Source organism: Perognathus longimembris, chromosome 1, assembly GCF_023159225.1.
Source record: "Perognathus longimembris pacificus isolate PPM17 chromosome 1, ASM2315922v1, whole genome shotgun sequence".
Lineage (NCBI taxonomy): Eukaryota > Metazoa > Chordata > Mammalia > Rodentia > Heteromyidae > Perognathus > Perognathus longimembris.
In genome coordinates, this window is record NC_063161.1 from 150,814,547 (window position 1) to 150,841,817 (window position 27,271).

The 27,271-nt window shown below is 40.7% G+C and overlaps 1 protein-coding gene across 9 annotated transcripts in view; it reads left to right on the plus strand.

Annotated features, from left to right (window-relative positions):
* The window catches only part of Cntrl (centriolin), a 90,380-nt gene that overhangs the window by 47,173 nt on the left and 15,936 nt on the right, over window positions 1-27,271 (plus strand). For 8 of the 9 annotated variants that reach the window (XR_007210279.1, XM_048340806.1, XM_048340832.1 and 5 more), the window contains 21 exons: window positions 217-396; window positions 1,115-1,231; window positions 1,506-1,650; window positions 2,042-2,190; window positions 4,101-4,290; window positions 5,797-6,110; window positions 7,731-7,939; window positions 8,738-8,930; window positions 12,065-12,195; window positions 12,320-12,460; window positions 12,563-12,689; window positions 12,856-13,020; window positions 14,429-14,588; window positions 16,037-16,152; window positions 16,234-16,451; window positions 18,630-18,787; window positions 19,334-19,407; window positions 20,460-20,648; window positions 21,420-21,645; window positions 23,649-23,854; window positions 24,809-24,949. Coding sequence is in view for 8 of the 9 variants with exons in the window: in XM_048340806.1 (XP_048196763.1) it covers window positions 217-396; window positions 1,115-1,231; window positions 1,506-1,650; window positions 2,042-2,190; window positions 4,101-4,290; window positions 5,797-6,110; window positions 7,731-7,939; window positions 8,738-8,930; window positions 12,065-12,195; window positions 12,320-12,460; window positions 12,563-12,689; window positions 12,856-13,020; window positions 14,429-14,588; window positions 16,037-16,152; window positions 16,234-16,451; window positions 18,630-18,787; window positions 19,334-19,407; window positions 20,460-20,648; window positions 21,420-21,645; window positions 23,649-23,854; window positions 24,809-24,949 (3,549 nt within the window). In the remaining variant the exon portion in view is untranslated. The remainder of the gene's footprint in view (window positions 1-216; window positions 397-1,114; window positions 1,232-1,505; window positions 1,651-2,041; window positions 2,191-4,100; window positions 4,291-5,796; window positions 6,111-7,730; window positions 7,940-8,737; window positions 8,931-12,064; window positions 12,196-12,319; window positions 12,461-12,562; window positions 12,690-12,855; window positions 13,021-14,428; window positions 14,589-16,036; window positions 16,153-16,233; window positions 16,452-18,629; window positions 18,788-19,333; window positions 19,408-20,459; window positions 20,649-21,419; window positions 21,646-23,648; window positions 23,855-24,808; window positions 24,950-27,271) is intronic. The other variant, XM_048340816.1, reaches the window with a different exon arrangement.

Here is a 27,271-nt window from a genome sequence, read left to right on the forward strand (position 1 = left end):
ATCTAAGAAAGGCTGGATAAAGGGGATTCCATTAAACTGCAGTTTCTGCATGGCAAAGGACATAGCTAGCAGGATAAATAGAAAGCCCACAGATTGGGAGATCTTCACTAGCTATACATAAGACAAGGGTCTCAAATCTAAAGTATACTTGGAGTTTATTTCTTAATTCAAATTGCTACCAAGTAGTTTATCAACTATTTGGTTCTCTTATTTTAGAAGAAATATGAAGATGCCAAATCTCGGGAGCAGTTTCTTGGTTTAGATACTGAATTGAAGAATCTGAAGAAAGCTGTGGCTGCTTCTGATAAACTAGCTACAGCTGAACTCACCATTGCCAAAGACCAGCTCAAGTCCCTACATGGAACAGTTATGAAAATAAACCAGGAGCGAGCGGAGGTTAGTCCTTGTGATCAGAGCATGTTTCCTCCAGTGCTACAGCGGAAAAAATACAGTAAATTGTACTGTTGATCTCGTTTTAGCCTTTGCTTATTTTATGTTGCTGTAAGTTGTGTTTTATGTTGTGTGAGTCTTTTTTCCTTATTAAAACTTCTAAGAATTTACTTTGTGCTTCTATGGGTCCTCAACTTATCCCTGTCTTAAAGTGTAGAGGATCTAATTAGGGACATCACTTTCAGTATTTACCTGAAGCTTTGACATATAATCCCTCCAATCCTCAAATTTTCATTGTGCAGTTATATAAAAATGTTACCACATAAAGTGGTTAGGACTCCTGACTAAAGTCATGTTTGTTATGGTCCTTTATAGGGGTGTAAGTACTAATGAGATTAAGGTAGTGAATCATATGAGAAAAAAAATATATGAATATATGCATAATGATGAGAGGCCAAAGAGACATTAATCATAGAAGACGATAGAACAGTAAAGAAAAAGCTCTTGTTCCTTTTGATGCAGCCCTCACCCTTTTGCCCCTATTGAGCAGGACAGGCTGCCTGGCATTGAGAACACATACGTTAGGTGGGGCTTGGCACCATATGTGCCTGGGACAGACAGGCTGGCAATGTGACAAAAGCAGAAGAATCAGTCTTCCTAAGAAGAAGAATGGATATGACCACCTGAGATGTCAGTGTGTCCTTCTCATACTGTGTCCCAGTAGGAGTTCCAGGAAGCGGAGAAGTTCAGCAGGAAGGCAGCACAAGCAGCCAAGGACCTGACCCGAGCAGAAGCAGAAATCGAGCTCCTGCAGAATCTTCTCAAGGAGAGGGAGGAGCAGGTCAGTATTGGTTTCTGAAACCTCCTGTTCTTACTGGGTCCTTCTCTGTGCCTGAAAGACTAAAGTACTGGAAGTGATATCTCAGTGTGCAGTGAAGAGCAGTTCATGGTCAGCCAGTACTTCGCCCTCTACAGATGCAGTACAGTGTAAGTATAAGGAGTCAGGCAGCTTCCTCACTGGTAAAAGTTAATAAAATTTAAAGAATTATAATTAGCTTGTATGAATAAATGCATCTGGGAAATAATTCATTGACAACTTTGTATTTTTTTAATAGTTTCAGATCGAGATGGAGAAAGCAGATGTAGGTACTAAAAGATCAAATTTACAAGTGCTAGAAATCAAGAACTTGAATGAGGCAATGGAGAGGCAAAGGACAGAGATCACAAGACTTCGGAATTTACTAGATCTCACTGGAGCTGGTAAAGTAGTTGGCTTTGATTTTGTGTTTTTGTAATTTTAAAATTAGTCCCATTGCTGACTTGAATAGCTATAGTAGTTAACTTAGCAAATTAAAAGAATTTAGAAAACATTTTGTATAAGCATGATATTGAGAGATTTGGTTACAGAAAGACAAACTGTTAATTAATTTTGGAGGGGATGTTTACAGATCTGTTTGCTTTCTCTAAACTACTTCATAGTTTGTGGGCTGAAGGATGTATATGTTCTCTTAGCGATAGCAAAATCTAGTTACTACAGATAGGGTGAAAGTCAGCATTGATGAACTGACAAAACTCTCTGGTTCTTGTTTGTTGAGAGAGAAAGTAAGTACATGATTTCATGCCAGTTTCATGGAATAACTTTCCCTTACAGATAACAAAGGAGGCTTTGAAAATATTTTAGAAGAAATCGCTCAACTCCGACAGGAAGTTTCTTTTCAGAATGATTATATCAGCAGCATAGCAGATCCTTTCAAAAGACGGGGCTATTGGTATTTTATGCCACCACCATCAGCAGCAAAAGTAGGAATTCTGTGGTTCTGTGATTATGTACAATTGAAGAAAATATGACATTACCCCCTTCCTTAAGTTTGTGAACAGGTGCTGAGAACATTTCTACACAAAGTCATGCCTTTTTGATTGACATGAAAAGAGGGTCTTCTCATGGATCATAGTGGTTGCTTTTTCATGGTCAGCAGGTCTGTTGTGGGGTTCCCTGACAGGAGATGCTGTGTAAGAGCCCAGAGCTTGCTGCAAATGTGGCTTAGAGGTAGAGTGCTTGCCTTGCATGCATGAAGCCCTTGGTTCGATTCTTTAGCACCACATAAACAGAAAAAGCTGGAAGTGGTGCTGTGGCTCAAGTGGTAGAATGTGGTAGAAGTGGTAGCCTTAAGCAAAATGAAGCCAGGGACAGTGCTCAGGCCCTGAGTCCAAGCCCCAGGCCTGGCAAAAAAAAAAAGAGCCCAGAGCGCAGGTGAAAGTGCATTACCTAAAGGTACCAGGATTTCTTTCTTTTTAACACTTTGTACTTACTGAAGTCCAGGCTAGGTTCTGGGCAGTATCATGATAAAAGATATAGCCTTTGTTCTCAAAGAACTCATGGGCTATGCTAGTGTCATTGCTCAACAGTGACATACATGTGACTTATGATCTAAGTTCTGAGAGGTGGTAGGGTTTCATCTTATGAGGAAGCTCAAGAGGGAAAGCTTGCCAAGGGCCAGTGGCCTATGCCTGTAGTCCTAGCTACTCAGAAGGCTAAGGTCTGAGGATGGTGTTTGAAGCCAGCTGGGGCAGGAAAGTCTGTAAGACTCTTATCTTCAATTAATCACAGAAAAAGCCAGAAGTGGCACTGTGGCTCAAGTGGTAGAGTGCTAGCCTTGAGCATAAAGAAGCGCAAGGATAGCTTTCAGGCCCTGAGTCCAAGGCCCAGGACCAGCCAAAAAAAAAAGGCTGGGAGACTGAGTAAAATTCCACTAGTCAGCTGAAGAGCCAGGGAGTCAGGGAGAAGCAGTTCAGACACACTAGATCCCAGGGACCTAACTGTAGGCTTAACTAGAACCTGAAGAACAGAGACTGAAATTCTCCTAGAAATCTGAAAGAAGTCAATATCCTGGGTACAGCAGTTTGGAGGTGGAAGTGATGTAAATTTGAGCAAAACATTATAATCTTGAGCTGGGTGCAGGCTTGAAGGATAGACCTCCAGACTGGGAGATGGAGAAAATAACAGAGTGAAACTGTAAGGCTCCCAGGACTGCAGGAGATTAATATCTCCAGGCTCAGTTAAGGAAAGGCCGAAGACCACTAGTGAAGATGGGTACAAGGAAAAGAAAGACTGATAGCCAGGGATATGATCACTTACAAAAATTTTGTTTCATCTCTCTCATGGAGAATTGTGGCCCAGTCAACATTTTGGTGTGGCCAAGGGCTTGCTATTCCTAGAAAACTGTGCCAAAAGACAGACTAGGGATGGGCACTCTTAAATGGTATCTAAAGATACAAGCAGATCAGTTTGGTTGCTTTTACCACACTTAAAGCCCTTTTCTTGCACAGACCAGAGAGATATAAATTAACTGAGTCATGTGTATGGAATTGTGTAATCCTGTCTCACTTTAGTGAAAAACAAAATGGGCTAGGCTTGGTGACACTTGCCTTTAATCCCAGCTACTAAAGAGTAAGGGGATTGGGAAATCAAGATTCTAGGTCAAAAAATTAGTTAGGACTCCATCTCAGTCAAGAAGCTTGATGTGGTGTTGGATACATGTGGTCCCAGCGACTTGGGGAAGCCATAGATAACAAATTGCAGTCCAAGGCTAGCCTCTAGCAAAAAACATGAGGCCCTACCTCAAAATAACTAAAATGAAAAGAGGCTGGGGGAGTGGATCAAGTGGCAGAGCATCTGCAGTAGTGTGTGGTCTCTCTGTCATTTCTTTTAGGTTTCCAGCCATGGTTCCCAAGCCACCAAGGACTCTGGTGTGGGCCTCAAGTACACAGCCTCGACTCCTCTTAGGAAGCCATGGGCTGGCCAGCCAGAAGGGACTGACAGCAGTGGGCCTCCTCCTGCCGCAGGATACTGGGTCTTTTCACCCATCCGAAGTGGGTTACATAAGTCATTTTCAAACAAAAGTAAGTCACATCACTTAAGAGGAGGTGCATTTCTCTTGCCTATTTAATAAACTTTTATTGGTACCCTAAGATCCACAGACACAGTTCAAACTCCTTAGCTTGCTCTGTAATATTCTCTCTGATCCCATCTTGGCCAGTCACCTTTGTCTTATATCCCATATCATACCTGACAACATAAGAGTGTGCCAGTTTCCTCAAATCTTTGCTGTTTTCCTCCTTCATTGTTGGGGATTGAACCCAAAGCTTCATGCATGCTCACCAAGTTAGCCGTTTACCACTAAGATAACATGCTCAGCCCCAGACCACTGTCTGAAAGGTCTGTTTTCTTCCTCCTTCTTCCAACCCAGTTGCTATCCATCCTTTAATAGGACCCAGGCTGTCATACAGCACTCCTTTTCTGGAGCTTTTCTCCATCCTTCTTCCTTCAAGTCAGCTGAGCAGCAGCTTTGTTTGGAGCCTGGAGTTTTGCATCCTTGTATTATGGCATTGACCTTGTGCCACCAAGATGTAGTTTTCAAGTCTGTCTTTCAAAGCTTTAGTGGGAAGAGTCAGACCTAGATGTCCCAGCTCTTGCAATTAGTAACTGCTGCTCTGAGACTGTTAATATATAAGATGAGCATACTACCATCTGAGGATTTGTTCAACAACTATTTATTGGGCTGGTGATATAGCAACAATAGACTATTTTCTAGTGTTTTACAAAACCTTAGATTTAATCCTCAAAACTACAAAAGATAGAAACTGTTTATTGAGCACTTGCTCTGTGCTTGGTTCTTTGTTGTCAGTAACATAGTTCCTGATTTTAGGGGAGATAAGTTACAATCACATGGAAGCGTGCTATTCCACGTCCATGCAGTAGTAAGTGCTGAGCCTGTTTGATCTCATAGCGTGTCTCTGTTGATCTTTTGTGTAATATGAAACAAGCACCCACATCATGTAATCATACTATCTAGAAGATGGCCAGGAAGATTTTATGAATGAATGAATGATGACAAGCCATCTAAAATGAGCATAAGAAAAACTCAAATACTGGCTGCTGAAAATACTTTGAATAAATATCTTTTTGTGTGTGTGTGGTACTTGAGTTTGAAGTCAGGGCCTTAGACTTGCTAAACAGGCACTCTACCACTTGAGCAACTCTTCTAGCTCTTTTTGCATTGGTTATTTTTGAGTTAAGGCCTCAATTTATGTCCAGGCCAACCTGGACTGTGTTTCTTCTGTTTGTATTTCCCTGTATTGCAGGGATGCAACCAATGACCACAACTGGTCATTGATTGAGATGGAGTTTAACAGATTTATTTTTTTCTGGGCTAGCCTGTCTCTGCCTCCCCAGTAGATTGGATTACAGCTTTAAGCCAATGCACCAGGTATTGTGATCTGCACCTTAAAGCTGCTTTTGCCCTTTATTGATTTTATTCTTACATTGTAATATGTTGGTATAACAGCTGTTGTTTCCTCCCAAGTCTGTTTGCCTGGTAACACGGTCTTTGATCTATTTCTTTGAAGATGCTGACGGTGAAGGGGATAGCCAGGGAGAAAGTGGGCTGGATGACCAAGAGGAACCCCCATTTGTGCCTCCTCCTGGATACATGATGTACACCGTGCTTCCTGATGGGTCTCCTGTTCCTCAGGGCGTAGCCCTGTATGCACCGCCTCCTCCCCTGCCAAACAACAGCCAGCCCCTCACTCCTGGAACTATTGTTTATGGCCCACCTCCGGCAGGGGCCCCCATTCTGTATGGACCTCCACCCCCCAACTTCTCTATTCCCCTTATCCCCATGAGTGTGCTGCATTGCAATGTCCCAGAGCACCATAACTTAGTAAGTAAAACTATTTCTTTGTCCATATTGCGTAAGTGGGTACCAGAGAAAGGTGTATACTGAGTTAACTATTTATGAATGAGTTACATCATCAAAGTGTGATTTTAAGGCTGATGTTCAGAATTGGGCGTGCATATTAGAATACCATTGTGAACAGAATCTTAGGTCCCAGGCACACCAAAGACCTGATTGAAAACAGTTCTCTAACAAAAATGCTTTCAATCTAGAAATTAACCATTTTTCATATGTTTTTCTATTGAGAAGTGTTGTATTAATATGTGTGTATTCATGTACTAGTGCCTATAACTTGTACATATATAGTTATTCACATATACATACATGCACACAGATATAAACATACAGCAAGTTTTGCTGGAAATTATCTTTGGGTAGTGGGATCTATTGATTACTCTCTGTTTATTTTCATAGTTATTTTTTTACACACCATTTTGAGTTGTTTTCCTACTTAATGTTACAAGCATGCCCCCATGGTTGTACAAACATAACTACAAAACCTTTATTTGTAGGTTCTATAGTTATGAATAAATTTATACTGTTTGATATTGTTTTGTGGGGTAGATCCAAGAAGTGATTATAACCCAGTCACCAGATAGATTTCTAACTTTTTGTCTCTAACAAAAGTACATTCCAAGCACTTCTTTCAGACTTCAAGCTCATAGAGTCTTTGTTTTTCCTTCCCTCCTTAGCATATTGAGGGAAAGATAAAGGCCACATCACTGTGCCGTTTTAATAGGTCAGACTGGTTTCAAAAGACATGAATGCGTTTACATTATTATCAGTGACATGTCACTCACGTTCTTTTGTGGGGTTTTAAATGTTTTCTTGGTTGGGGTGGGCATTACTAATGTTTTAACCCAGGGCCTTGTGCTTGTGAAGCTGATGTTCTACCACTTGAGATATACCTCTAGTCCTATTTTTTTAAGTTCTTGTGAATTTTTCTGCCAAGGCTGATCTTAAACCATAAGCCTTCTCTCAGCCTCCCAAGTAGCTAAAATTACAGGTGTGAGCTGACACCCTGCTGCCTTCAGTGCACATTGTAATTCCTAATAATGATATCTGTTCAGCATCTATTGCTAATTTCTTAAAAGTGGTTCTTTTACTCTTCTAAAGGGCCCACTGCTTATTATGATTTTCCGGTGTGTTTTTATATCTCCTTGCATTTGCACATACTATTTCTTGAGCCTGGGACTCATTCATTCTTTAAAGCCCAGGCAAATTGCCTTTCCTTCTGGACAGCTATTTTAGACAACTAGCTCTCAAGTGCCCAGAGGAGGAAGAGCCCTCCGCCTGTCTCTTCACTAAGACACTGAATTCTTGAGACAGATTATCTTATACAAAAGGCTTGGTAAATGTAGCCAGTAGCACTGATAGAACTGTAAAATTCTGTTAGTTCACATCCATTGCCTGTGAAAAACGAGACTTAATTTTTCTTTAAGTGACTTTACTTAATTTTTCTTCATACTGAAGTCTTAAAATCTACCACCATTTTTTTAGCTCCTCAGCACCACTTTAACCAGTTACTTGAAATCCTGTGTCAGGAAAGGGGAGATGCCTTCTCATGTTACGGTACTACATTACTGTTTTGTTTTGTTTCTTCAGGAAAATGAGGTTTCTAGATTAGAAGATATAATGCAGCATTTAAACTCAGAGCAACAAGAAGAAGAGTGGCTACAGGCATCTAAGCATCGGTGTGAGAAAGAATTGGAGGAGCTGCATCATAATATTAATGATCTTTTGCAAGAGAAGAAAGAGTTAGAACTTGAAATAGAAGAATTGCATAGAACTATTCAGAAACATCAGCAACGAAAGTAATTATTAGTTATTATGCTTTCATAAGTCAGATAATTTTATAGCTTACATTTTCATTAATTAATTAAGATAGCCGAATTTGCCAATAAAACTCTTTGAGGTATTAGAAATGTTCTATATCTGAACTGCTAACAACAGTAGCCACTAGTCATCTGTGACTAGGAACACTTGAAATGTGGCTGTTATGAAAACTCAACTTAATTTTGCAGCCACATGGTGACTATCATTCTGGACAGTTCAAGTCTTAAATCCTCTTGGAAAGTAATCCATATCAGCTCTTGCAGTCCCACGTGGAGATTTGACCTCCTTTGACTCTGCATACAAAGAGCTCTCCTTTTCTGTCATTTCTGGTTCTATGCCCTTTCATCAGTTGCATTCTAGATCACTGTAGTTTCCATACTCACTTCCCATGACTTAATGCTTTCTCTTCTCTTTATTGCCCGTTATGCCTAAAATTGTGTGTCTGCCTGAAATGACCTCCCTACCCCCTGCCTAATTCCATCTTAACTGTCAAAACACAGGTCAGGAATATCCTTTACACCAAGCCTGTCTCTTCTCAGGCACCCACATCATTTGTTGTTACATTTAAAAAGAGAAACAACTCAATCATGTATTTTATGCTAAGAGTTTATTGCCAGTAGTATTCCATGTTTAGTAAAAAGGTAGACTTCGACTTTACACTTAACCAGAGGTAGCAGCTTCTCTTGTCTTGTCTCAGATAAAATTAGGAAATTGCATCTTTTAAGTTGTTACATACTATACATTTACAATCTTTCAATGTTTCTGTAACTTTTTAGGGACTTCATTGATGGAAATATTGAGAGTCTTATGACTGATCTAGAAATAGAAAAATCACTGAAACACCATGAAGATATTATAGATGAAATTGAGTGTGTAGAGAAGACCCTTCTGAAACGTCGTGCAGAACTCAGAGAGGCTGACCGACTCCTGGCAGAGGCTGAGAGTGAACTTTCATGCATGAAAGAGAAGGTATGTCCTGTTGTGGGTTTGGGCATGAGTTCATTATGAGCAACACTTAGTGTTGTTGAAGGTCTTAAAGAGAACGGATGATAATATCATACCAGTTCGAGTCAGACCAGCTGGGTTTTAGGCTGGACTCTAGTAGTTAAACAGCTGTAAGAATTGGGGCAAGCAACTGAAGTCATCAGGCTTTACTTTCTTTCTCTATAAGTTCAGGCTAAGAATGTATATAAATCAAGTGGAATCGCATGTCTGAAGCTTCTGAGTTTATTTCTACCATGTCCAATTCCTTATCCATGAGTGCATACTTTTTAAATTATTTAGGGGGCAAGGACTCAGCAATCTTTTTTTTCTTTGCACACGCACAAGTGTGTTTGTATGTGCATGCACATGCTGGTCCTAGGGTTTCAAGTCAGGACTTGGATACTGGCCCTGAGATCTGCCACTTAAACCACAGCTCCACTTCTGGCTTTTTGGTGGTTATTTGGGGAAAAGGGTCTCATAGACTTCCTTGGCCAGGCTGGCTTTGAACTGTGATTCTCAGATCTCAGCCTCCTGAATAAGCTACAAGTAGCCACCAGTGCTTGGTTCTGCGATCTGTGTTTTAAAAACAAACACTTATAAAGGTATAAAATTAAAATTTGGAAATCACTCTGTATCTTTTAGTTGTTAGGCTACACGTGTGCATACTATCTACATTTAAAATCTTTCAATGTTTATATAACTTTTTAGGGACTTAATTAATAGAAATGTTGAGTAGACCTCACAAATCATGCTTTTCTTCAAATTATAAATGGAGAGATAATGACCAAATATTTTTAGTTCCTGGGCAAAGGATTTCTGTTAGTTTACATAGATCCAAGTTGAAATGACAAAAAGAAATAGGCATTTCTAAGGTATTTCATGTGGGACTTCTTTTGGTTGGTCCTGGGGCTTGAACTATGGGCCTGGATGCTGTTCCTAAGCCTATTTGTCCTCAAGGCTAGTGCTACCACTTGAGCCACAGTGCTACTTCTGGCTTTTTCTGATTAGTTTATTAGAGATAAGTCTCACGTACTTTCCTGCCTGGGCTGGCTTTGAACCATGATCCTCATATCTCAGCCTGCTGAGTAGCTAGGATTATAAGTGTGAGCTACCAGTGCCTGGCTTTCATGTGGGTCTTCTACTTTCATGGAATATTGAGATAGCATTCTTTTAAAAAAAATATTAAGTGATTGTACACTCTTTAGACTATAACACAGAAGGAAGTTAGGGAGGAAAAGGAGCCTCCCTTTACTGAGTCCCTACTATTGTTCATTTATAAATACCATTTTATTTAAACTTTGTGGTAATCCTGTACCTCAGTTTATTAATATAGGTCAGAAAAGCTCATTAATTGTGTGTCTAAAGTCACACAGCTGAAGTTCTACCTCTCCAAGAGCTTTTTCAGTTAGGCAAGAGTTCCAGGATGAAACTAGTAGTTCCCAGGAACTTCTATTTTTACATCGTTATTTTAACTTGGATCTATTTAACTTAATAGAAATGGATTGCTTAGTTATTTTTAAATGACGGAAATCAAATGCTTTCAGGTATTTTTTTTAAAAACTGTGTATGTTGTCTTTACTAATAGAAAAAGTCCTCATCTCTTTTTCAGATGAGATCACATGTTAGATTCCATGACAGAAAATAGGTATTGTTAGAAATAGAGAAAAAATTATCACTGGTAGCTAAAAGGCAGTAAATGACTCTGGTACTAGGCTAAGGTAGTAAGTAAACCACAACTTCTTCCTTCCCTTCAGCCTCCCAAAATAACTCAGAAGACAGCTTGGTAAGGAGAGAGGAAGTAGTTGCACTTTGTAAGGAATGTGCCATACATGTTAAAGTCTGATATGGAAGGAGATTAACAGTTACTTAGTGCTCTGGCCCTCTGGCATATGTAGTGTGTTTGTTCATTGCTTACTGATGAGCTGATGGAAGCCAGCTATGTGAAGTGGGAAGACGTGAAGTGGCTAGCTCTGGACTTGCCAGCTCTCTTGCATCCAAGAGATATTCAACAGGCAGATTTAACATGCAGGCTCCTCCAACTTTGGTCCAACTGCAGAGCTTGCTTCAGTTTGTGGCAGTTGTACACTTGCCCAGCCAATTGCAAACCAAGTTCTGTTTTCAGACTTTGTGATATTGTTATAAGCCTCTTGTTATAGCCAGAAAAAGAAACCAAGATGATTTGCTAAGTGGTTTTATGCCAAATCTTGTATATGAAGACTTTTAAATACTTGAAAGGAATTTATATTTGTGTTTCTTAACCATAATTAAATCACATGAGTTTTCACTTAACCTTAGTGTATATAGAGTACAGCTCTTTGTAGACAAAATCTTGGTAAAATCATGTCATGGCCACTAAATTGGGTAGTTCTGATGCAATCAAATAACAGTACCATAAATGTCCTCAAAATAAAAAGATCATCTACAGTCTCACCATCTAAATGACTGGGGTTTGGGGGCGGAGGATTCATTTTGTTTTGTGTTGGGACTGAGGCTTGAACTTAGGAATTCACACTCTCACTTGGCTTATTTTGTTCAAAGCTAGCATCCTATTATACTACTTTAGCCACAGCTCCACTTCCAGATTTTTGCTGGATTATTGGAGATTAGAGTCTCATGGACTTTTCTGCCCAGGCTGGCTTCAAACTGTGATCCTCAGATCTCAGCTTCCTGAGTAGCTGGGACTACCACATGTACAACCAGCACCTAGCTTGGTGATTTGCTTAGATGTTCTGTCTTGGTTGACATATGTTTTATAGTTGCTTTCACAGCACTTACACTATTTTAAATTTATTTTGCTTAACCAACATATGTGAAACTTTTTGCATGTTTCTGTGTTGTCATCTTACTTTAGAAGTTAGACTGTATTGTTATGTTAATGTACTACCATTTATTTAAATCTTTTATTTTTCAGGTTTAAAACTATTTCAGCACATGTTGATATATTAGTTTTTGATCCTGAATTACATTCTAAGCATTGGGGAATCAAAGTGAATATTCATAAATTCATTTCTAACTCTCTCAATATTATTGTCTTATTGTTTCAAGGAATTGTTTATAGATTGCCAATAGCAATGGGTGAATATTGTGGCTGAATTGCTTTTCATGAGTTTCTTTTCCAGACAAACGATGCTGTTGAAAAGTTCACTGATGCCAAAAAGAAGTTATTGCAAACTGAGTCAGATGCTGAGGAGCTAGAAAGGCGAGCTCAGGAAACTGCCGTGAACCTTGTGAAAGCAGATCAGCAGCTAAGGTGGGTGGAGTCCATAAGGCACAGAGGTGTTTGTGGTGAGATGAATGGGAAGTTTGTCCCTCTGAAAATGGCGGTTGTGAGTTAAGTGTGAGCAGCCAGGGGGGAATAATGTGATATGTTTTAGGTTGCTCCAGGTTGATATCACAAATTTGGAAGAGCACAAAATCAAACAAGAAGAAATCGTGAAAGAAATAAACAAAGTAGTAGCAGAAAAAGATGAAGACTTCCAGTGTTTAAATGAGAAGAAGGAAAAACTGACGGAAGAGTAAGTATGGCCTCTGTCAGGCTCCACGGGGCTCCTGTTGGGGGGCCACTGGGGGGTTCCATTTCACTTAGGGATTGCTCAGGTCCCGCTGGTGCTTTGTAGGCTTCAGAACCTGCAAAGAGACATCGAGGCAGCAGAACGCAATGAAAATCAACATCTGCAGGTCCTTAAGGAATCTGAGATACTCCTTCAGACCAAGATTGCTGAGCTGGACAATCTGAAAAGCCAGGTACAGCAATAGACTCCAGGAAAAGACAGGTCATACAGCTTTAAAGCCTTTTTAAAAAAGTTTTGTGACTATAAAAGTAATACATATTTGATTATAGAAAAGATTGGAAAATAAAAACTCTATAGACTAAATGAGGCCCTGGTCACCTTTCCCATTCCCTTTTCAGGTGGCAAGTCAGCAGCAAGAGATGGCTGTCTTGGACAGGCAATTGGGGCATAAGAAGGAAGAGCTGATTCTACTCCAGGAAAGCCTGGTCCAAGCAAAAGCTGACCTCCGGGAAGCTCTGAGTCTAGGAGAAACTGAAGTAGCTGAGAAGTACAATCATATTAGGGTAGGTTTTTCAGTAAGTTTTCTTCAGATTCCTACATTAGTGCTCATATTTATTTTGAGGCATTTTCATTAGTTCTTCCCAAGTGGAAAAAAAAATTCCTGAATCTTATCTCACCTGTTACATACACCCTTGTGGTCTATGTTATGTAATGCTGAGGCTGTTATGAGGAGCTCCTTCCATATTTTTTTCTTGATAGGCTCATGGTTGTCCTGTGTTTTGCCTTTTACATTCTATTTGTTGTCCAGGAATTCCCTTACTTCCCTGTCACAAGCCAGATCCACCTGTTTGAAATTGCCTAGCTATGGACCAACTCCTCTAAGAAGACTTCTCTAAAGCCTTCATTTGCCCTGAAGGGAGTCTCTTCTCCTGAGTTGTAGCTCTCCACATGTTCCCTAGCATCTTAGTCTTTCACGATCATGTTTGTGTTCCCTGTCTTTCAAGAAGTACTAAGCACCTTTAGGTCAGGAGCCATGTTTGAAGCAGCCTCTTTGGTTCTACCACACATAGCTTTTGCTTTTCTTTTGTTTTTCTTGCCAGTCCTGGGGCTTGGACTCAGGGCCTGAGCACTGTCCCTGGCTTCTTTTTGCTCAAGGCTAGCACTCTACCACTTTAGCCACAGCACCACTTCCAGCCTTTTCTTTGTATGTGGTGCTGAGGAATCGAACCCTGGGCTTCATGCATGCTAGGCAAGCAGTCTACCACTAAGCCACATTCCCAGCCCCACACATTGCTTTTGCATGTAGTAAAGGTTGCCTGTACATTTAAATTAAGATGATATTTTCTTTTTTCTGTTACACAGATGTGTATTAATACAAAGTACAGTGGTGGTCTTGGTGTTCTTTTTTTTTTTTTTTTGGCCAGTCCTGGGCCTTGGACTCATGGCCTGAGCACTGTCCCTGGCTTCTTCCCGCTCAAGGCTAGCACTCTGCCACTTGAGCCACAGCGCTGCTTCTGGCCGTTTTCGGTATATGTGGTGCTGGGGAATCGAACCTAGGGCCTCGTGTATCCGAGGCAGGCACTCTTGCCACTAGGCTATATCCCCAGCCCTGTCTTGGTGTTCTTGACATAAATGGCAAAAAATGAACTTGTTTCTAATAAATAAATATATATATATATTTAAATTTATTTTGCCAGTCCTGAGGCTTGAACTCAGGGACTGAGCACTGTCCCTGGCTTCTTTTTGCTCAAGGCTAGCCCTCTACCACTTGAGCTACAGTGCCACTTCTGGCTTTTTCTATATATGTGGTGCTGAGGAATCAAACCCAGGATTTCATGCATGCTAGGCAAGCACTCTACCACTAAGCTACATTCCCAGCCCTGTAAATTATAATTTTTATGAAACAAAGCAGTAATATCTGATTTTATAGGAATCTATTCATAATTCATGAGAGTGACTTTTTAAACACAGGAAGTGAAATCGCTTTTGGAAGAACTAAGTTTTCAGAAAGGAGAACTGAATGTCCACATCAGTGAAAAAAAAACTCAGCTTGCACTTATAAAGCAGGAGATTGAAAAAGAGGAAGAAAATCTGCAGGGAGTTTTATGGCAAATGTCTAAACATAAAACTGGTAAGTTTAAATGAAAACAACTGTAGAAAATTTAAGGTTGGAAATACCTAATTACCAGTTATAGCAAAATACAAGTGACCAAATGACCTTCTTTTTTTTTTTTTTTTCTTTTTTGCCAGTCCTGGGGCCTGGACTCAGGGCCTGAGCAATGTCCCTGGCTTCCTTTTGCTCAAGGCTAGCACTCTGCCACTGGCCTTTTCTAAATATGTGGTGCTGAGGAATCGAACCTAGGGCTTTATGTACACGAGGCAAGCACTCTTGCCACGAGGCCATATTCCTAGCCCATGACCTTCTTTTAAAATTTAACCTAAACAGTAGTAAGCAAGGAAAGGGGGATAAAATATCCTATTTCCTGCCATTAAGTTTGATAAGGTTTATTTAAAAGCAAAACAGTCATATTTCTGGCTGGTCCAGAGTGTGCTTATAAGGGCACGTATGGGCTGTCAGCTGAACTGTAAAACTGGAACAGTGTCAGGATTCTTAAAATTCACATCTGCCGACCCAGAGAGCCCATCTCTACTCATCCAGATAGGGCAAGCCTTTATGTGAATCACAATGAGAGTTGTATTTACAAGATTTCAAAACAGGACCCATGTAAAAGCCTTACGTTTCACATTCAGTGAATGCAAAAATACTCACGAGAAGTTATTTTATAGTGCATACATGTGCACTGTTGAAAGAAAGCACCTCAGTACTATTGCAGTAGTCATCGCCTTTGGCTGTTGGGGTGGTGATGCATTGTCATTTCTTCCAATCTTGCACATTTTTGTATTTCCCAGATTTTCTACAGGGAGCAAGTACTTTTACAATTAGAAGGAACTTCATACTTATATATCTGTATTTCAAAGGGAAAAATACTGTTATATAAATCTCATTCTATATTTTAAGTTCTCTCTAACTTGATGAATTTTTATTTATATAAAATGTGTTTGGCTTATTTTGTGTGTAAGTAAATAAAAATTCATCAAGTTAGAAAGAACTTTAAAATATAAATCCTGCTGAATATTTTTTGCTGAAATATTTTTAACAATACTGGGCATGTGTGTATATGCGTGCACATGTGCCAGTCCTGGAGCTTGAACTCAGGGCATTTTTGCTTAATGCTAATGTTCTACCACGTGAGCCACAGCTCTGCTTCCTGCTTTTTGGTGGTTAGAGATATGAACCTCATAGACCTACCTACCTGGGCTGCCTTTGAACTGCAATCCTGAGATTTCAGCCTCCAGCCTAGCTACCATTATAGGTATGAGCCATCGGTACCCAGCATTCAACAAAATTTTGAGAGTTTTTTCCCATTATAATAGAATTAACACCATTTACTCAGCTCACAAAATTTGTTGATTATCTGTTGTTTCTGTGTCTGTCAACAGTGTTACTTTCTGGTCCATTTTGTAAATGTTTCTAAGTTCATTTCATAGTACTGACTATGTTTTGTTTCTGTTTGTTAGAGCTAAATAATATTCTAGACATACTGCAACTTGAAAACAATCAGGTGCAAAGTTTGAAGTTACAACATGACCAAAAGGTGTTGGAGTTGGAGAAGACCCAAGTTGAAGTACTGGAGGTAATGACTAGAGGAACTGTCCCCTTAGTGAATGACAAATTTTCTCTTTGGGATATTTGAGCACTCTTTTATCTGATTTAGGAGAAGCTGGAGTTGGAGAATTTGCAGCAGACTGCCCAACAACAGAAAGAAGAAATAGAGTGGCAGAAACAGCTCCTTGAGCGGGACAGGAGGGAAACAGAACGAATGACCACTGAGATCCAGACATTACAGTCATGTGTTGACTGTTTGAGCAAAGAAAAGGAAGATCTCCAAGAGAAATATGACAGTTGGGAAAAGAAGTTGTCTCAAACCAAAAGGTTAGAGCAAGGAAAAAAAAAACAAAAAACAACTTACAATATCACTTTAAAATTTACAACATAGGAAAAAATTTGGCATCGTAATTCTCTAATAAATATTTTTGGTGTTTCCTGCTCAGTTCCCTCTCAAAAAAGATTTTTTTAAAACTAACCTGTTGGGCTGGGGATATGGCCTAGCGGCAAGAGTGCCTGCCTCGGATACACGAGGCCCTAGGTTCGATTCCCCAGCACCACATATACAGAAAACGGCCAGAAGCGGCGCTGTGGCTCAAGTGGAGGAGTGCTAGCCTTGAAGAAGCCAGGGACAGTGCTCAGGCCCGGAGTCCAAGGCCCAGGACTGGCCAAAAAAAAAAAAACTAACCTGTTAGTTTTTTTGTGTTCTTTTTGTGTGTGTGCGCCAGTCGTGCGACTTGAACTCAGGGCCTGGGCACTGTCCCTGAGCTTTTTGTTCAAGGTTAGTGCTCTACCACTTGAGCCAAAGCTCTGGCTTTTATGGGTGGTTAATTAGCAATAAGAACCTCATGAACTTTCTTGCCTGGGCTGGCTTCAAACTTCAGTCTTCAGATCTCAGCCTCCTGAGGAGCTAGGATTACAGGTATGAGCCACTGGTGCCTAGCTCTGTTGTGGGTTTTTTATATATATATATATATTAGTTTGGAAGATAAATTAGTTTTGAATGGCTCAGCACTAGGATTACAGGCATGAGCCACTGGTGCCTAGCTCTGTTGTGGATATATATATATATATATATATATATATATATATATATATATATTTAGTTTTGAATGGCTCAGCACTAATGTATTCCCCCCTGTTTGTTTTGTTTTGTTTTGTTTTTGCAATCCTGGGGCTTGGACTCGGGGCCTGAGCACTGTCCCTGGCTTCTTTGTGCTCAAGGCTAGCACTCTACCACTTGAGCCACAGCGCCACTTCTGGCTGTTTTCTGTGTATGTGGTGCTGGGGAATTGAACCCAGGGAGGGCTTCATGTATATGAGTCAAGCATTCTTGCCACTAGGCCATATCCCCAGCCCCTATTGTGGTTTTTAAAATTAAATAATACATGGTAGAAATAAATGATTACAGTCAAAATTCCAATAGGCTTTTTTTGGTAAATGTTGACAAGTTGATTCTAAAATTCATGTGGAAATACAAAGGACCTAGAATAGAATTTATCAGTGTTTTTAGATACAATGCCAAAATAACTTTTAAAAATAATGGAAGTTTAAGCCTAGCTCTACATTATTTGAATTTCATATAAAGCTGTAGTAATGAAGATTCTGGTATTAGCATAGACTAATTTATCAAATACAACAGATTAGATAGAGTTACACAGAATACACTTAACTGTTCACAGCAACTTTGTTTGTAACCTGGTAAATGGATAAACAAATTATAGTCAATAAGACTTAGCAGTAAAAAAAGGAATGAAGTAGTGATTTGTAAATGTGGATAAGTGTCAAAGAAGCTGAGCCAGGTGTTGATGGCTCACGCCTGTAATCCTAGCTACTGAGGAGGCTGAGATCTGAGGATGGTGGTTCCAAGGCAGCCAGGACAAGAAGCCCCTGAGTCTCATTTCCAATTAACCACCATAAAACTGGAAGTAGAACTGTGGCTTTAAGTGGTAGAACACTAGCCTTGAGCAAAGAAGCTCAGGGACAACACCTGGCAGGTCAAGCCCCACTACAGGCAAAAAGAAAAGGAAAGCCAGACACAATTCCTCTTCAAGGTGATATATGGGATATAGACAGATTGTACATACAACTTCTTTTTGCTTAAGGCTAGCACTCTTACCACTTGAGCCACAGCGCCACTTCTGGCCGTTTTCTGTATATGTGGTGCTGGGGAATCGAACCCAGGGCTTCATGTATACAAGGCAGGCACTCTTGCCACTAGGCCATATCCCCAGCCCCTACTTTTTTCTTTTGTCATGATTCATCAGTACATTATTCTCATTCAAATTTTGGGAATTCTGAATATTATCCATGATTTTTAACAAAATTTCAACTTAGTCACCTTTAAAAAAAATCTGTCTAGATAGCTTTTGAAATTGAGTCTTCAATTGTAAGATGTATAGTCAAGACTTTCTCTGTCATGAAAGGAGAGCATTGCTTTCCAGTCACATCAGCTGTGTGCGTAAATATGCTGTATTTGACAGTTTCATTCATTCTGTGTGGCAGGGTTTTAGCAACGACAGAAGAAAATAGCAGACTAGAGCAGTCAAACTTAGAGAGGTTGGAATCGAATGCAAGGAGGCTCCAACAGGAAGTAGACCAGCTGAACCAAGACAAACTCTTGCTGCATGCTGGCATCGCCACGCTGCAGCAGCAGCTCCAAGGTACAGCAAAGACATGGCTTTCCTCTTCCTTCCTTACGTGGGTTAATTGCCTGATTGTTCTTAGTACAGAAGTCATGCAAAAGAGCCTGGGGATTTCTTTCTAAAATTAGATCGTGATAATAGCTGCACCACTCTGAGTATACTAAGCCTTTGAATCATACAGACTTCAAATAAAAGACAGAAACTATTGTTTTTACCTATTTACAGCTAAGGAAAATGTCATTTGCTCTGGGTCACACAGGTAGTAAGCCACCAAGCCAATATGGATACAAAATATATCTCCAAATTATCTTCCTGCAACTGACCAACATTATTATTTGTACCTTTTTTTTTAATTGACATTTTTGAATATAAAAGTCTTCAAAAAGCTGGGCATCAAACCCAGATCTGTTGTTTCTTTTAATAAGACAGTATGGCATCACTATTCATTTAACAGAATTACATTTATCACATCTAATATAGTTTTTATGGGGTAGTCTGGTGGAAATCTGTATATATATATATATGTACATAAATAATCCTTATTTTTTGAAATTATTTCTATAGAAAAGCGAGAAGTGGTAAACTTACTGCAGGAGGAACTAGCTAATGTCCAGGATGATTTGAATGTAGCAAAGCAGGTAAGAATAACAAGGGTAATTTCCCACTAAGATGTCAGAAGCACACAGACTATTATTTAACATAGCAAAGTAAAACACCAAGTAGGTGTGTTCAATTTCACACCAGCATTCTAGCATAGGGCCACCCATATAACATAGCTCCCAATAAAATGTTGGTGCTTAGCAGTAGTTTCCAACTTATTTTAGCCCTAGAACTCTAATTCCAAACAGTTTCTTTTTCTGTTTGTGTTATTTTTGTGCTGGTACTGAGGCTTGAACTTAGGGCCTTGGTGTTATCTTAGCTTTTTGCTTTGGGCTGGCACTCTACCACTTGAGCCACAGCTCCACTTCCAGAAAGTTTCGTGGACTTTCCTGCCCAGGCTGGCTTTGACCTGTGATCTTCAGATCTCAGCTTCCTGAGCAGCTAAGATTAGCTAGGTGAGAACCACCAGCACCCAGCTCACCAAATTTTACTGAAAGCTAGTAAGTTTCTCCAGGGGTGTTAGGGACTAGAGAGATACACTCTTATGTATGGCACTGGCAAGGCCTCTAGACCACTGTTAGATTTGATTGCTCATTAAATTGCTCTGAACTATCATCCTGTCCAATATTAAATAGGGCATGTAATGTGGCCCTTGTACTTCTGATGATCCTCCTAAAGGTAATTCAGTGAGAACAGTGTAATTTAGATTTCAGAGAAAAACAAACATTAAACATTAATTTTATTTCCTTGTACTTTTTAGATTCTTTATTTCTGAGGTTTTGAACCTATGGAGATATTGCAGACAACTTTATGTTTGTTTTCAACAAGAATTGAGCCATGTTCATAATTTCTCTTAATTTTCTGAATAGTCCTTGTTGACAGAATATTGTTGATCCCCATCTCAAGTGACAAGACAGCTAATGAATGCTAAGAGGATCTCAGCTTTGCTGAGACTTTGCCATCTTTTTTTTGAGAGAATAAAAGATAGGGAAGTTTTGTTTTTCCATAACCTGTAGAGTCTGGATTGGCATTGGGCACCCTCTGGATAGATGGCTTTGTGAGGAGTTTTGATGTGTTCTTCTATCTAAAGGATCTGCTTCTCACCACCAAGCATCAGGATGTGCTGCGGAGTGAGCAGACCCAGCTCCAGGAGAATGTCAGTGAATGGATGGTGAGGTTTGAGAATAGCCAGAAAGAAGCAGAGGCAAAGCAACAGCAACTTCAGGTTCTTCAGAGTGAGATCAAAGAAAACCAGCTCAAGCTAGACCAGCAGGAAACGGTACTACACAGTTATAATTGCATGGAAAAGGAACTGCTGTGTTACTCTGTGAGCCTTTGCTGTGGCAGAAAGCTGAGCAATTGGTTTCTTAGGACTTTATCTTTTCTCTCTCTTCTCCTTCTCCTCCTTCTCTCCCTCCCTCTTCTCTTTCTTCTCCTCCCTCCTCCATCCTCTCTCCTCTGGCTTCCCTCCTTCTCCTCCTCCTCCTCGATAGGCAAGTTTGCTACCAACTGCACTGTATACAAGCTCAACTATATGTCTTTAAATGCCCCATGTAATCTTACATTTTGGGATTAATACAAGTTACAGACCCTTAAATTTTAGGGCATTGATTATGCGAAGAATCTTATTAGCCGGATACCATTGGCTCATGCCTGAAATCCTAACTACTCAGGAGGCTGAGATCTGAAGACTGCAGTTCCAAGCCAGCCCAGGCAGGAAAGTCTAAGACTCGTATCTCCAATTAACCACCGATAAACCAGAAGTGGCTCAAGTGGGAGAGAGCTAGCCTTGAGCTGAAGAGCTCAGAGACAGCACCCAGTCCCAGAGGTCAAGCCCTATGATCAACAACAACAAAGAATCTTAACAGCCACATACTATTTGCTACTGTGTCCTCTCACCTCATGCTTGTAAAGTGGCTTTCCTGATCCTGCTTGACTTCTACCCTGCCAGGCTAGTTACTTCTTTTGTTTAGATGGAATCTGTCTTCATGTTCATTTGGAACACCTAGAGGTTTTTATTTTTTTGTGACTATTGTTATTCTCTATTAAGATGTTTCAAACGCTCCAGAGAGAGAGAGAAAGTGAAGAAAAAAAAATAGAAGCCAGTAAAGTAACACTGAAGGAACAGCAGGAGCAGCTGGAAAAGGAGTTAACAGACCAGAAAAGCAAACTGAACCAAGTCCTTACAGAGGTGATGGTGGCAGAACAGCGCGGCTGGACGCTGCAGGAACTGGAGCGGAGGAGTGAGGCCCTAGAAAAGACGCTCTCCCAGGCCAGTATGTACTTGGAAACAGCACTTCAAAGCAGGGCAGAGGTGGGGAGTGCTGGCTGTGCTGACTGCCTTATAACATGTAGAAAGGATACCCAGGCCCCAGCCAGAACCTGGAAAGGAGATGAAAGCAGCAAATGAGGAGGAAGCAGAGACCCCTAGGAGAGATAAGAGGACAGTCTTAGAAGGAATGAAATTTATCTTTATCGAGAAGAGATTATCCTTGCTAGGATGACCAGAAAGTTTGTTTTTGTTATTGTTTGTTTGTTTACTATATTGTCTCCTTCGAGAATGTTCTATCTCTGGGTGCGGGTGGCTCACATCTGTAATTCTAGCTACTCTGGAGGATGAGATCTGAGGATCACGATTCAAAGCCAGCCTGGGCAGGAAAGGCCTTCAGATTCTTAGCTCCAATAAACTAACTCTTCTCTCACACACACACACACACCCCAGACAACAGGAAGTGGCACTGTGGCTCAAGTGGCAGAGCTCTAGCCTTGAACATAAGAAGCTCAAGGCCATTACCCAGGCCCTAATTTCAAGCCCCAGGACCAGCACCACAAAAAAAAAAAAAGTTCTCACAGAAGTAGAACATTATGGCAGAGAAGTGCCAGAAGCTATTCTAAAGTACATTAGAATAATGACTCACTTTGCCTCAACTAGTCAAGAAAACTATAAATATAAATATGCAATATAAACAATACAAATAAACAATATAAAGCATTCTACTTCTATATACAGATGACATAGTACATGTTGTCAAAATACAGATAGTTGGATTAGAGTCTGTCTATTAAATCATATAAATGAAGGCTAAGCCAGGCATGGTAGTATATGCCTATAGTCCCAGCCTTGGGAGTCTGGGGCAGAAAGATGACTTAAGCTCAGGAGATTACAACCAGCCTGAGCGGCATAGTTAGACTTTCAATCAGTCAGTCAATCAATAAAATAAAAATGATATGAAAAAAATCTATGGGCAAATGATCATTAGGAAACATTGTTTTTCTTTCTTAGGCTTCAGGATTTAATAGCACTGAAAAAGTGTTATGAACTTGGGTCTGAAAGAGTTAGTACTCTTTTTCCTCTAGAAGCCCAGACATACCCAGACCAGATCACTTAACAGCAAGAACAGAGCCAAACAAACATCCCGAGTTCTGAAAAGGAGCATCTGAGCAGGGTTGCTGCTCTAATAAGTGTGATGAGAAAAACCCTGTCCATGTCACTTCTAGATAGAAGCATTGTTCTTAAGGACTCACTGTTTCCCAGTGTCCATATACACAGTTCCAACTGAATACCCGGAAATGTGTTCCTCACCTTAAAATGGAGCTCTTGCCAGCATGGAGCCAGCGCCAAGTCCTGTGCTCTTTCTCGTTAACTCTCAAGGGTTAAGAAACAACATTTCTGCAGTCTATTGCATCTTCCCAACACCTCAAGCACTGTATTTATTCCTCTCATTGGTCTCAAAGACTCAGAGGGAAAGTAGTTGCTGTCTACCACTTTGGGAACAGACCCTCCAGCAACCAGTTTGTTCAAGAGGCACCCTTGCCAGCCTTTGTAGGAAACACCTGTCATCCTAGCTATTCAGGAAGCAGAGGTAGAAGGATCACAGTTCAAGGCTGGCCCAGGCCAAAAGTTAGCATGACCCTCTCAAAAACAAGCCAGGAGCAGTGTGGTATATGCCTGTAATCTCAGCTGCAGGACTTGGAGATGAGATAATTGTCCAAGGACAGCCCTAACAAATGCTTGGTATCCCATCTGAAAAACAGACCCATAGCAAAAAGGCCTGGGGGCATGACTCAACCAGTAGTGTGCCTGCCTTAGCCCCAGTACACCAAAAAACAAAAGAAAACCAAAAACCTTTTTTGGTCCTTTGGGAGTGAGTCAGGACAGACATGTCACGTGAGACTCTGTATTAGTGCTGAGTGCCAGAGTACGTAGCATGTCACCATTAGGTAGTCTATGCATGAAAGGTAGAAGCTGTGGACAAACCTAATGCGGTGCTGATTTCAGAACGACAGCTTGCAGAACGGGACCAGCAATTAGTGGAAAAGTCAAGCGAGCTGTTGGCCCTGCAGAAAGAGACAGATACTGTGAGGGCAGACTTCAGCCTCCTGCGGAACCAGCTCCTGGCAGAAAGGAAGAAGGCCGAGAAGCAGGTGGCCAGCCTGAGGGAAGCACTTAAGGCCCAGCGGAGCCAGCTGGAGAAAAACCTCCTTGTGAGTACCTGCCGCCCTCGTAGTTTATGAGAAATGATGGACATTTAAATGTTCAAGGGCTTGGAAGTGTGGCTTAAAATGGTAGAATGCCTGCCTAGCAAGTATGAAGCTATGAGTTCAAACCCTGATACTACCGCAAAAAACTAATTAAAAGTGTAAGCTGTGATACCACTTTTTTATAGTGGAGAAGATAAATTGCCCATCAGCCTAGCCCATAACCCAGCTGCTGTTTGGTATACCTGGATTTACTTTATTCTTGAAGCTTTTGCTAAGCTGTGCCTCAGGCAGCTGGCTGGGAGGCCATCCTGTGCTTTCTGCTACACCCGGGCGGAGGGCGGGGGGGGGGGGGGGCAGATATATGAGAAGGCTTGGTAGACAGTTTCACACAGCAGCGTTCAGTGCTTACAAGTTTACCCTTTTCAGTGAACATCAGCTGTAATTAATTATTCTCCCCAAACCAAGAAGTCCAGTCCTCCATGCTTCTATCTCTGAAATAAATGGGAATGGTGCTAATCCAGTTATTGGGAAGCATTCCTGATGGGGAGGCAGGTGAGCACAGTGGGCTTTGCAGCGCCCTCTGAGGGACTAGTGCAACCCTGTTGTGTGAAAGGAACTTTCCTACCATATATGTTTCCTAGAGGGAAACTAGTGACTAGCCATGAGACTTAAAAGATGGAGGGAAATAGGTGGCCACAGTGTCATCCTGCCAGTAACCCCGTGGTGGTGGGTATTTGATTGTGCTGGAAGCTCAGAAAGGGAAAGTAACTTTTCATCAAAGATAATGTCACAGATCTAGGATTCAGGCTTTGAGGTTACAGACTCAAAAGTATACAAACATCTCAGCTAGGAAAGCTGAGGTGCAGTTGGGAAATGAAGTTACAGACCAGAATGTGTGAGTCAGCAAGCACACCTCCATACGCTGGACCTCAGAGTCATCTCCTCTTCCTGTTTTAGGAGCAAAAGCAGGAGAAGAGCTGTTTGAAGAAAGAAATGGCAACAATTGAACTAGTAGCCCAGGACAACCATGAGCGGGCCAGGCGCCTGATGAAGGAGCTGAACCAGATGCAACATGAATACCTAGAGCTCAAGAAACAGGTGTGCCTAGGAAACCCCACTGGCCAGCCAGGGATATGGGGGTTCAGGAAACACACATTCCCCCAGGGCTTAGGCAGGCTATAGAGTTAATGTCTTTCTTAAGAGGAATATTTCTTCACATAAATTGTGAAAAGCTGATTGTAAGATTGTACTTCAAGCTGAATCCTTTTTGGCCTTTAAAATTTAAAAATACCCAAGAAAAAGAAGTATTTGTTTAAAAAAAAAAAAGTTGATGGCTCGCACTTGTAATCCTAGGTACTTAGGAGGCTGAGATCTGAGGATCGTGGTTCAAAGCCAGCCCAGGCAGAAAAGTCTGTGAAACTCTTATCTCCACTAAACTATCCAGAAAAAGCCAGAAGTGACACTGTGGCTTAAGTGGTAGAGTGCTAGCCTTGAGCACAAAGAGGCTCAGGGACAGCACCCAGTCAAAGCCCCAGGACGAGCAGGAAAAAAAAAATTCTCTTTAAGTTCAGTAAGCTTTTTATATCCTTGAAAGGAAAGTAATGATTCTTTAGTACAGATTTGATTATATTATTCCAAAGAACTATTTTAGAATTTGTTAGAAGAAAGCCAAATTCACAGGCAAATAAAAGTTGTCCAGGAGATATCTTGTAATATATTTTCCAGGTAAAAATGTAAGACTATGCAAGTTTACACTGGTGGTCTCTTCTTAGCCAGTGTCACCAGCTGAGCCATCGCTGAACCCCAGGGAAACTGTTACATCACTCGGTCAGCTTGGTGTACTTTGTTCCTTAGACAACGCCAAGGGACAAGGCCATTTTCATCTGTGCTGTCAGTGTCCTCATCCCCTCCGCCCCACCCACACACACACATTTTGCTTTTTTAAATGCCTTTTTGAAATTATTGGAAGGCTACAAGTCCTGCTGATTGTAGATGCCTCTGCAAACTAGGTTGGGCATTAGTGCTACAGCAGGTATGAGGAGAGCTATGCCATTTAGTGTTGAGTAGTAAACACAGTGTGTAACACTTAGGCCACACTTGAGGCTGCCCAACCCACCAGATTCTAAGTCCCCAGAAGCATTCACATTTATTTATTGTCAGTCCTGGGGCTTGGACTCAGGGTCTGAGCACTATCCCTGGCTTCTTTTTGCTCAAGACTAGCACTCTACCACTTGACCCACGGTGCCACTTCAGGCCTTTTCTAAATATGTGGTGCTGAGGAATCGAACCCAGGGCTTCACGTGTACAGGGCAAGCACTCTACCACAGGGCCATATTCCTAGCCCAGCATTCACATTTATAATCTAGATCATATAGGACTTGTTTTACTAAGTAATGTTTTTCTTATTTGGGCTTTTATTTATTATAGTGCTCAGTTGTACCACTAAGATGCTTCATATAAATTCCCACTTAGTCCTCACATTTCTCAGCAGAAGGTATTACTGAGATCAGAAGGTAGCTAACTTGCCTTAAGTCATATTAGTAATGTGTGATGGACCAAGATTGGAATCCACCTCTCACTCTAGAGAGACTGACTTCTGCAGAGTAATTGTTTTCAAGGAACATTACACACACACTTTTCTTTTTTTTTTCTTGATAACATTTTATTACATTTTGATTTGCAGAGAAAGATAAAACTTCATGTTTACATTAATGATTTCTTGTTACAACTGATAATAAATAGAATATCTAAGCCTTTATCCTAAACAGCATATCTATAATTAAGATGAAAACCTCTATCATTAACACTTAGCAGTAGAAAAATTTCACTATGAAAAATTCAGAAAAATGATGTGGCACAAAGTGCCACGAATAATGACCAATCTCAAATATTTAACAATCCTTGCTACTGAGGGGGGTCTATGGGGTTTGAATTTGGGGCCTTGGGCATTTTTGCTCACGGCTAGTGCTCCACCACTTTGAGCCACAGCACCATTTCTGGTTTTTGAGTGGTTAATTGTATATAAATATCTCACAGGGACTTTCTTCCTGGGCTGACTTCAAAACACAATGCTCAGATCTCGGGTTTCTGAGTAGCTAGTAGTATGGATGTGAGCCACTGGCACTCAACAAAATGATGCCAAGTACTAACATTTGAAGCTTGTATTTTAGCTATTGTTGGAGACATAAAAAAAACATAGATATCACACTTTTATCTTAGAAAATATAACAATGTCATAAAAGACAGGATGACACACACACTTTTCTAAAGGAAGGTTCCTCCAATCAAAATACTGATAAAATTATTTGTTTGGTAGTTTGTAGATAGTTGTCTTAAAAAGCATAGCTTTTAACAGAATAATCTTGGTACAGAGGCCAGAAATTCATCCCAAATTGAAAATACCATATATTGAAAACACCG